Source organism: Arctopsyche grandis, chromosome 6, assembly GCF_051622035.1.
Source record: "Arctopsyche grandis isolate Sample6627 chromosome 6, ASM5162203v2, whole genome shotgun sequence".
Classification (NCBI taxonomy): domain Eukaryota; kingdom Metazoa; phylum Arthropoda; class Insecta; order Trichoptera; family Hydropsychidae; genus Arctopsyche; species Arctopsyche grandis.
The window spans coordinates 7,330,144-7,341,677 of record NC_135360.1 but is presented as its reverse complement, the minus strand read 5'-3'; the positions used below and the strand labels follow the sequence as shown (position 1 = coordinate 7,341,677).

The window sequence follows — 11,534 nt, the reverse complement described above, 5'->3', positions numbered from 1 at the left end:
TGACCTTTCTAAGACGAGAAAATCTCTCTTCCGGTTCATTAAATTTGGTGATTTTATTTTTTATTTTTACTTAAAATCACTATCTTTATTATACACAATAAATATCAAGACGCTTAAAATAATTTAAAAGGTCAAAATAAATTAATGAAAAAATAATGAAATATTGTTTTTAAAAAAAATACTACTTCCGGTTTACGAATTCTGACCAAAACGTTACCAAATCTAAGTTAGTACATAAACAACACAAATATAAATTTTCAGCTTAATACGTTCAGGGGTGTGGACAGGATCCAGGCGACAACATTTTTGACCTTTCTAAGACGAGAAAATCTCTCTTCCGGTTCATTAAATTTGGTGATTTAATTTTTTAATTTTACTTAAAACCACTATCTTTATTATACACAATAAATATCAAGACGCTTAAAATAATTTAAAAGGTCAAAATAAATTAATGAAAAAATAATGAAATATTGTTTTTAAAAAAAATACTACTTCCGGTTTACGAATTCTGACCAAAACGTTACCAAATCTAAGTTAGTACATAAACAACACAAATATAAATTTTCAGCTTAATACGTTCAGGGGTGTGGACAGGATCCAGGCGACAACATTTTTGACCTTTCTAATAGGAGAAAATCCCACTTCCGGTTCATTAAATTTGATGATTTTATTTTTTATTTTTACTTAAAATCACTATCTTTATTATACACAATAAATATCAAGACGCTTAAAATAATTTAAAAGGTCAAAATAAAATAATGAAAAAATAATGAAATATTGTTTTTAAAAAAAATACTACTTCCGGTATACGAATTCTGACCAAAACGTTACCAAATCTAAGTTAGTACATAAATAATATAAATATAAATTTTCAGCTTAATACGTTCAGGGGTGTGGTCAGGATCCAGGCGACAACATTTTGACCTTCCTTCCGGATGCTTCCGGAAGGGAAAAAATCCCACTTCCGGTTTATTAAAATTAGTGATTTTTTTTTATTTTAATCACATTGATACAAGAATTATACTTGCATTTTTTCGTGAAGACCACACATGTTTAAGGGGTCGAAAAAAATAGTGGAAGAAAAATCGAACAAGAGTAAACTGCCACTTCCGGTCGACGGACGCTTACCAAATTTTATACATAACTTGGTATTGAGCCTTAACTGATCGATATGAAATTTCAGTTCGAATAATCAAAAGGCTTTTGAGAAAAACATAAAAAACCTCGATTCTCTAGAGTAAAAGTACTACTTCCGGTTCAGATAAAAATATTTAAAAAATATAAAATTATAAAAATTATTATTTCTAGTACATGCAAAAAAAATTCAGTCCGATTCAGTTAGTAGTTTGGGAGAAAATCGAATTCAAAAACTTAAAAAAAAGAGGACACCTATAAGGGGAGGTACCATTTCCGGTCAACTTAAAAATTTGAAAAAAATTTACGTAGTGTCTATAAGAATTTCATTAACCGATACTAAGTTTTGGTTCGATAGGACTAACGGTGTTGAAAAAATCCCCAAAGTACACAGACACACACACAGACACACACACAGACACACACACAGACACACACACAGACACACACACAGACACACACACAGACACACATACAGACACACACACATTTTTTCTAGATCATTAAAACGTGATCAGTAATCGATTCTGAGTTCGAATCAGTCAAAATCTCGAGTTCGAATTTTCGCATGATCACAAAACTTCATCTATTGTTACTACGTACATAGATAAAGTAAAAATAGAAAAACCGAAGGAGAGTTTTGGACACTGTATAAGGAGCTTGTGGATGATGGACAAAATTTTTTAAATATTTCCGTAAAAAATTAAAAAAAATTTTAAATATTTTTTTAATATTTGCGCCAAAACCAGGTCGAAAGATTGAACAGCTGTCAACTGTCACTATCGATAATTGGTCCAAAACAGCAAAGCGGCAGACTCATGGCACATAATTCGCGTGTATATTTCCACGATGGCCAAAAAAACGGACACGATACGTTGACGGATGTTGCTGTAAGGTATGAACAGGAAATGTCGGGTACTGCTGTAAGCCTGCCGTGGCGTAAACGTGACGGTTGGTATGAATATACCCATTCAAAATGTACCAAAGAATACTTTTCGTACGGCCGGATACCTGCTGAAGTCGGTACGTGCTGACTAGGTATGAACAGACCTATATACCCCCCGGGCCGGCTTACACTTTTTATAGGAATAAATCAATTTTAATTTTTAAAATCAGAAACGGAATAATCATATTGTAGCAAAATATCATATCATGTCGGGTCGCGTTTTTTTAATGACTCACAGCCCTGTAAAAAAATGGTCAACAACGGTACACTGGCTAACAGCTGTCACTCTTCCCCAAATAAAAAGAACAAATAAACAACATGGTCAAATTGCCACTTTGCGATGCGAGTGCACGAGACCGTCAGGTTGGCAGTCCGCGTGTCAGTGATGGGTGTCTCGCGCCGTTTCTTCCACATCGGCGTCCGATCCTCGTAACCAGTACGTATTTCACCAGCATTTCTCACACAATTCCATTCCTCAATCTCCATTTCAACTTACAACAACCAGAAATTCCCCATTAGAAGGCCCCGAGCGCGAGTATGGGCCGCGTAACACATAGCCTTATGTGTCAAAGTACAAGCTACCGTTACCAATTTACATGACTCATACATGTCATTCACAACACCAATCCATCCATCAAAACATCACATGTCGCGTACGAACCTTTCATTATACGTCAATGGATAATTATTTTCGACAACACACCCACGCATCTTACACATCGTTGCTGTACTTATTTCATGCAAGGTACTATGCTATGGAGATTGTGCCGTTTCTCTTTTGATATAAATTGCATCACGACGTAACTTGTAAGTCATAATACAATACATTTGTCAAAAGTCAATTGGAATTTGCGACTATTTGATAGAACTAGCCGAATTGCATGGTGTCTCATAGCCAAAGTTTGATTACTATGAGATTGGGCACTATATGTATTGCATGCCTGATTACATTTCATTAGATGATAAAATAGACGAATGTAGTAAATAAGTATTTATATTTAGGTAAAATAATATACACGTATATAAGTATGAAATTAGGATGGAGTGCATTTGGACGAATGAATGCGGCTTTTAAATTAAAAATGCCACTTTGCCTGAAGAAAAAGATCCTCGATCAATGTGTTTTGCCAATGATGAAGTATGAATGTGAGACTTGGAAATTGAACGCCAAGTTGCTAAACAAAGTCCAATTCACTCAACGAAGTATGGAACATTGTATGCTTGGCATAACGAGGAAAGACAGGAAGTGGAACACGTGGGTGAGAAGTATGACAAGGGGAGTGGACAAAGTGTATAGTTTAAAAAGATTGAAATGGCAATGGGCGGGCCACGTGGCTAGAAGAATGGACGAAAGGTGGACAAAATAAGTGCTTGAATGGTACCCGAGAGAATGCAAAAGGGTAAAAGGAAGACCGCAGGGAAGATGGGTAGACAAAATGTGCGAGGTGAGATGGATGAGGGTTGCGCAAAACAGAGACAACTGGAAGCGTGTTGGAGAGGCTTTCATCCAGCATTGGATGGTGAGCGGCTGTAGATGATGATGTAGTATCAACCACTACAGCTCTCCAGCATCCAATTCACTTGAAGTATGGAACGATGTATACTTGGCATAACGAATAAAGACAGCAAACGGAATACGTGGGTGAGAAGTATGACAAGGGTTGTGGATAGAGTGAAGAGATTGAAATGGCAATGGCTAGAAGAATGGACGAAATAATGCAAAAGGGTAAAAGGAAGACCGCAGGGAAGATAGGTAGACGAAATTAGGAAATGTGTGGAGTGAGATGGACGAGTGTTGCACAAAACAGAGACGATTGGAAGCGTGTTGAAGAGGCCTTCGTCCAGCAGTGGATGGCGAATGGCTGTAGATGATGATGTTGTATCAACTACTACAGCTGTCCAGCATCCAATTCATTCTAAGAAGTATGGAACGATGTATACTTGGCATAACGAATAAAGACAGGAAACGGAATACGTGGGTGAGAAGTATGACAAGGGTTGTGGATAGAGTGAAGAGATTGAAATGGCAATGGCTAGAAGAATGGACGAAATAAATGATACCCGAAATAATGCAAAAGGGTAATAGGAAGACCGCAGGGAAGATAGGTAGACGAAATTAGGAAATGTGTGGAGTGAGATGGATGAGTGTTGCGCAAAACAGAGACGATTGGAAGCGTGTTGAAGAGGCCTTCATCCAGCTGTGGATGGCGAATGGCTGTAAATGATGATGTTGTATATGAAGCATATTCATTTATTTACATATTAGCCAGTGAAATTACAGAATACTCTAACGCGTCAATGTGACCAGACATATAAGCATAGTACAAATACTATATATATGAACATTAGCGAGACATCTGTTATTGATACAAAATTTTTGAAATCATATTCAAATAGTGGTGACATAGTGGATAGGATGGTTTTTGCCAATTTGATGGAGGAACCGCTTCAACAATGAAATCAGATGAATTGGCAAACTCTGATAGGAAACGATCGACTTCGAGTCATAAATATCCAAGTCGAAAAGTAGAAAAAAGTCCTCACGTCTTATAACAATTACAATTATATTCCTTTATCGGGATATTGACATTGAAGTGACGGACCAGATAATATATTTGGGTCATCTTCTGACGTTTCTGAAAGATGGCTAAATGATGGAGACGCATATGGCTGAGCTGGTCTGCTTTCCGCAGGCTGAATACCGTCTTTCGATCGAAATTATCCCCGAATTCAAAGAGCCGAGTCTTTGATCAGTGATTGGCATCAATTATCACGTACATATGACTTTTGATCAAAGATGCTTCGCGTGTTCTGTAAGTGGTCCAAAGGGCTATGGAGAGGAAAATTCTAGGCAATTCGAAATGTAGAGATCAGAAGACGCACTAAGGTCAAGGATGTCGTCCAGTACATCCTTGACCTTAGATATTACTTATCTTTTAGTAATTTCTACTGTAATATGTATTTTTTTCTCTCAATGAAATGACATATACAGAATTCGTTTTGTTTATAATAAGCATATTGCATTTTCAGACGTTTAAATTAACGTTGATTATGGAAAAGTTCGGCATATGCATCGAGTCCAACGCACAATATAATTATTTCTTGATTTTCAGCAATGTTCCGTCACCAAACACATCCTCGAAATGCCCATCCGTATCAGACGACTGTCGTACCGAGAACAGATGCACAATTTCACCACTCCAATCAGCAGAGATCTAAATACCCGTGGCTGGAGAATCCTCCATTCCATCCACAAGAATGCCAAAGTACAAACAGTTCAAACTCGGAAAACTATCAGGTATTTATTCGACTGCGACAGTATCGCATAGTGTGCGAAATCAACCGTATTATAATATTAACGTTGTTTGCAGATAACGCACTATACGAATCCGAGGAATCAATGGACGATGAGGAGTCAGTCGGACGGGCTCTCTTCGCCTGTTTATCACATGCCGTATTCTGAACACCAGAGACTGTCGCCGCCCCTCTTAGCCGGATACTCCAAGCCGTATCAGATGGCCGGAGACGTTCCTAATTATAGTATTCCGATCGGTGTACACGTGAGTGCTTTAAAAGTTCCGAAACTATTTGAATGCTCAACTATATGCTGAATATATATATTATTGTTTCGTTTCAGGAGTCGGATAGTAGTACTAGGGAGTGTCCTGTTAGTGTGGTTCCAGCGAGGAGTCCAGTTCCGAGCGAAATAAGAGCTCCTGGTGGCTGCGGAGGACACTGTCCGGGATTTGAATATGTTTGCTATTATGTTTTGCAGGTTATTAAATCTTTTTACGACTGATGAAATAAGAATGTGATTTTTAGTTTGATTTTTATTTATTTTTTTTTATATATTGTTTTCAGATCATATTCGTTGTCGGTATTTTGACTGGGGTATCATTGTGTATAGCTGGTAGTGTTCTTAGACGGAGTAATCGTGGTGGCGATTTGAGTGTTCTCGTTTATATCGGTATGTTTAAGTATTATTTATTTTATATATCATTTCTCTTTGATAATACTTATTTGGTTCAATGGTTGCTTTTTTTTTCAACATTTCAATCAATTTAGAAGACCTGTCAACAAAATGCATATATGTACGTGTTTTTCGAATATATTTTAGTCTAATTGTGATGACTGACTGTTGTCAAGTAAATTAAAAGGTCATATAACAACAAAAAACTTACACCAAAGATAAAATCAAAACTGAGAAAAATGTCTGGAATGTGATTTCATAAAATGTTTTCAAAATTGTTAGTAGTTTTGTGGAATATATACGTATGTATATGTATATATGAGCCGTTATATTAAAAAGTGGCATAAGTCCACTTTCGCAAAATATTAAATACAATGTTTATTTTTTATTAGCGAAGAAAACATAATATATAATACTCACACTATAGTCGTATAGTTGTGATATAATATTCCAAATAATTTTTTTCAGATGTATTTCATTTTATGAAAAAAATCATGTCTTTTTTCACAATTTCTTTATTTTTCTTCTTCTGGGTAGGTTCCCCAAACTTAAGCTTTTATTTTACTATATAAACACACATTTAGTCGCAGATTAAGCTACTGCAATATCACTATCAGAGTCTGAAAGTGATAGATTTACTACATCTTCCTTTCTAGATCCGTTCTATCATTTTCATTATTGTGTATTTTTTTTTCTGGAGGAAGCGCTGGGTCGAACCAGTGTTGCCAGAAGATAAAATAAACGAGAGCAATGTAATAAAACGCAGTGAATATGTTTTTTTTATTTATTGTAGTAGACTCCCATTTTTCGGAAATGCGTACGTGCGCGCATAAACGCTTGAAAATTTTTTAGCGCATAAACGATAAAAAAATTGACTTTTATTATCGTCTGCATATTTTGAGAAAAGAATAAAAGTAAAACGTAACGTTATTTCCAAGTTAATGCTGAAATTCCTGCTAGACATTAGTTCTGGCTAATAAGTAGACTGTTAATGCTGAAATTCCTGCAGACATTAGTTCTGGCTAATAAGTAGAGGTAGGATAGTCACAGTGCTATCCATTGTTCGGCAAACCTTTAACAATGCATTTACAACCTTTGAACAATACACGGCCCCCTCAGGCTCAGTGACTACTAATAAGTAGACTGCCAATAGACACAGTGCTTTTTCCAGGAATCGGGGCGGTTTGGCTATATTTACAAAGCTAGAGTACAAAAAAAAAGGTTGGGCGAACCTTTTACATCAATTGAACAATAGCATTTACAACAATTGAACAATTTACTAATAAGTGTATATAAATATGGAGCTTCTCAGAAATATGATGCATTTATGAATATTTTGAACGCTTTTGGGCAAACAAATGTTTTTTTTTTCTTCAGAAAGTGATCCAACTTTGATGTCGTATTGGTTTGGTATAAAAAAACTATAATAACTCCCCCTCCTGTACGTAAATCCGCTACTCTTGAAATTAATTCAGTCATTCTCAAGTTTCACATAAAGCTCCATAACAACAGACTTAGTTTTATATATTACAATATACACATTAAGGCTTGTATATAATTAATTCTAAATTACCATTTTTTGCACTATTTCAGGTTGTCTGGCTTTCATGGTATGCAGCTTACTGCTAGGAGTACAATGCTGCGTACGTCGCAGCAACAAACAACGAGGCAAGCAATTGCGCATGCGAACAGCCCCGCCAGATTGCATACCCATGGACACAATTGCAGTAAGTCACCCGCATCATCATCATTCCCATCAAGCGGCACTGAATAATTACTCCACAAGCGAAATTCGATTTTATTTTCAGAACTCGTACATGGGAGAAAGTCCTACGGCTCCACAGCCTCAAAGCCTGGCTGTCAGGCAGATGCAACCGCTGCTGTTTCCGATACCGCCGATGAGTGCTTCGACGCTGCCGAGAAATTATTACAGGTTTTTATATTGTGATGCTTGTAATTGTATTTTTCATTCTGGTTTGAAATTAATCGTTTGGATTTGTCGTAGATCTGACGAGAGACACAACGCTCGCTCGAGTCCCATCGAAGAAATCAACGGAGTTCCTTGGTGGAGACGCCAATAAAATGACAATATGAACTTGTATTTGTTTTTATAAATGATATAGCTTTAATTTCTATTGGAGTATTTTATTGAATTGTGTGAATCAATTCCAAAAGGAATTTTGCAATTATTGCTTAACAAATTTTTGTAAGCTTGACTTTTTGTATATCTTTAGAATTGAGGAACTGTTGTATTTTAACCGAGCTTTAATCGGAAATGTACATATTTGTACGTGCCTATAAATCTGATGGATTTTATTCATTTTAAGCTCGATCTACAAGCTAGTATTTTAAACATAGAATTCAGTAAAGAGGTGATTAGTGAGATGATTTATTTGCAACATATGCATGTACTATGCTCTTAAGACTGACGGGGTCTTGTGTTAATGTAAGCGTGGCTTTCTTGTACCCCACTTGCACAAAACCAATTAAGCTACAGAGCTTGCATTCTGCTTGCTCAAGGCCCAATAGATGCAATGCTGCAGTCATGTGATATCGAATTGTCATCAGTTTCAAATGTAATTAAACCCCTTCAATGAGTTTTCCCAAGATCACGACCCATTCCATTGTCAGAATGAAGGGATATTTTGAAAAATCCTTTCGATAAACATATATTATAATTTTCAATGGTATGTTTTGCCACTGAAAAAGTCGTAACCATTTATAAAACAGACCTTAAATTAAATAATCTATTAGTGGGCCGGGCCTTCTTATTTCAAATCCTTATTCGGACATTTATTTTTCGAGTCCAAGTCCCATCCATGACCTGATGTTCCGGAGCCAAGAGAGCCTATTTCTCCCATGCCACCGTTTACCTTCTACTTGCCCCTCCACTATTGTCTGTAGAAGGCGATGACGTGACCAAAACATTCCATTTTTCGTCACTTGACCGTATCAAGATGCTCACTCTTTTTATTAAGCAGCTGGAGGACGGTTTCGTTCTTCACAAGCTTCTTCCATGAGATCTTTAACATCCTCCAGTAACACCACATTTCAAAGAATTCTTATCTTGTTCAAGCTTGCCACTAATAGCGTCCACTTCCGTTCCGTTCAGCAACACTGACCATACATAACAATGCAGGATTCGTAAACGTAATTTCATAGACAACCTTCGGCAACACAAATCATTTTTCAAGCTGCCGAAAGCAATTCTTTCTATTTCAATCCTTTGTATTTCCGATTTGAAGCTAATATCTGTATTGATCGTTGTATTGTTCAACCATTTGTACGCACACTCAGGTTTAATGGGTCCGTCTTTTCCTTACTTATTATCATTGTTTTTGTTTATTTTTTTATATTGATGGACATACCCTATTTTTGACAAGATTGATCTATTGCATCCAATAAAGATTGCAGGTCTTCAACACTCTCAGTCAGTATTGCCGTATCGTCAGCGAAACAGATATTATGAATTATTTGACCACCTCTCCAGCTATCAACTGCCTTGTTGAATACCATTTTCGAATACAGCTTAAAAAGCATGGATGATGACACACAGCCCTGCCGCACCCCTCGACAAACTTCTATATCTTCGGTTTCCATATCTTCTACCTTCACAACAGCAATTGATTCCAATATACGTTCTTCAAAAGGGCTATCTCCTTTCCATCTATCCCTCTTTGATTCAGTGCATGTATTAATCTATCATGTTTCACTCTTTCGAATGCCTTTTCGAAGTCGATAAAAGACGTACATCCTCTTCCTGAATTTCAAGTTCAACAACAACGTTTCTCTTGTTTCCAATGCCCATCTAATTCCAAATTGTGAATCGCTGATCATGCTTTCGCACTTACATTTAATAGTAAATGATATTGAGAATTATTTTAAGTATGTGGCTCATTAAACTAATCAATCTATAATCTTTAGTAAGGGAATAAGGCTTATTTTTCTTTAGTAAGGGAATAAATGTCGACTAACCATTCATGAGGAATTGTGTAAGTCTCATATATTTGATTGAAAAGCATCGTCACTATTCGAATGCCTTCTTCGTCATCAGTAATTTAATGTAATTACTATGTATTTGAATGTTAGTGTAAATATATTAAATACTCGATGCGCCTGTATAACTGATTATATTAGCACAGCTTGTATGTACTATCCCAAATCAAGGTTGATGATCTCATCTTCATACATATATATTTCTCCATAAAACATAAGTCGCTCAATTGAATCATCGCGTTCCTGTGCGAGCATGCAGAGCCTACCTTGTCTGTCAGTGAATTAAAAATGCATATGAGAGAGAGAGTGAACGCTTGTAATATAGAGTTCATATGAGAAAGTGTGAAAAAAGTAACTGTTCAATGCGTCACATTTGAAGATGCAAATGCGTGACGTTTATCGACTAGCCAGCTGTCATCACGTCGATGTGACAGACATTTGTGATGATTTAATTCGTCTAGCGTGTCGGAAAGCAATGTCAAAGCGATCTGAAGAGTGGAAGTGGTTCAAAATCAGCTCATAAATTTTAGGAAATAAACAGTATAAACTGCACTGCATGTAGATCGAGCTTAAAGAACAATTATATGTGTTCAATAATTATAAATATTATAAACAACCTTGCCCTACATCAATGCCAATACATTTGTATGCAAATGTACTGTGTATTCTTGCTTATTTGTGTAAATATGTTCACGTGTTATATACTATACATATATATTATGATAGTTTTGGAATTATATACCCGCTTATACATATTATATTATAGAATTATTTAATAAGACGATATATATATAATGCTCAAATTGGAACAATAAATAAGAAATCGAATGACTGATATATATATACTAGATAGAAGCTACATGCATACTCAAACGTTTACACTACACGAAGGTTTTTCAACGACTGTCTCCGTACTATTCTTCGACACGTTCAGATGTCGCTCACGCCAAAGATATGTACGTCGTTTGATTATGAAATGAATATAAAATTGAAAATCTCGCTCAATGTGGTAATGAATGCACGATTGTTGTGATAGTTATTGACGTGTGAACGCTTTAGCGAACGTTGTGATCATTTTTCAAACGACCAATATATACTTTTTTGATAATGTGAAGTTTTTTCCTATATTTAAAGTTATGGACAATTGTATACATGCCTTTATTACATATTGAAAATATAAAATTAAATAAAAAAAAAGGTGTTTTATTATTTTATTGGGATGGTTATTGCTAGAGGCACGTATTTTGAGCATTTCGCTATTAATGCTTAATTGATGTTAAAATTCGTAAAATATTCGAATAGATACTAAAATAACAAACAAAAGTGAAATTTGCATAAAATTAATAACATTAATAGACAATTTAGAAGGGTCTTCCTATCCCTTTTTCCATTTATTATGTGAAGAAATTGAGGGGATAAAACAGAGCTTGCAGTTTACTATATATGGTGTTTTTCCTGTCGAAACCAAGCAACTGCTTTTGTCTACTA

General features: G+C 35.8%; 1 protein-coding gene across 1 annotated transcript; it reads left to right on the top strand.

The window, feature by feature from the left end:
- Positions 1 to 2,421: 2,421 nt before the first annotated feature.
- On the top strand, positions 2,422 to 11,217 carry LOC143912778 (uncharacterized). The gene is made up of 8 exons (XM_077432149.1): positions 2,422 to 2,516; positions 5,194 to 5,378; positions 5,452 to 5,640; positions 5,718 to 5,855; positions 5,942 to 6,047; positions 7,644 to 7,777; positions 7,859 to 7,983; positions 8,056 to 11,217. Exons 2-8 carry the CDS (start codon positions 5,196 to 5,198, stop codon positions 8,129 to 8,131), a joined length of 951 nt encoding a protein of 316 aa, XP_077288275.1. The 5' UTR covers positions 2,422 to 2,516; positions 5,194 to 5,195; the 3' UTR covers positions 8,132 to 11,217.
- Positions 11,218 to 11,534: the final 317 nt, after the last annotated feature.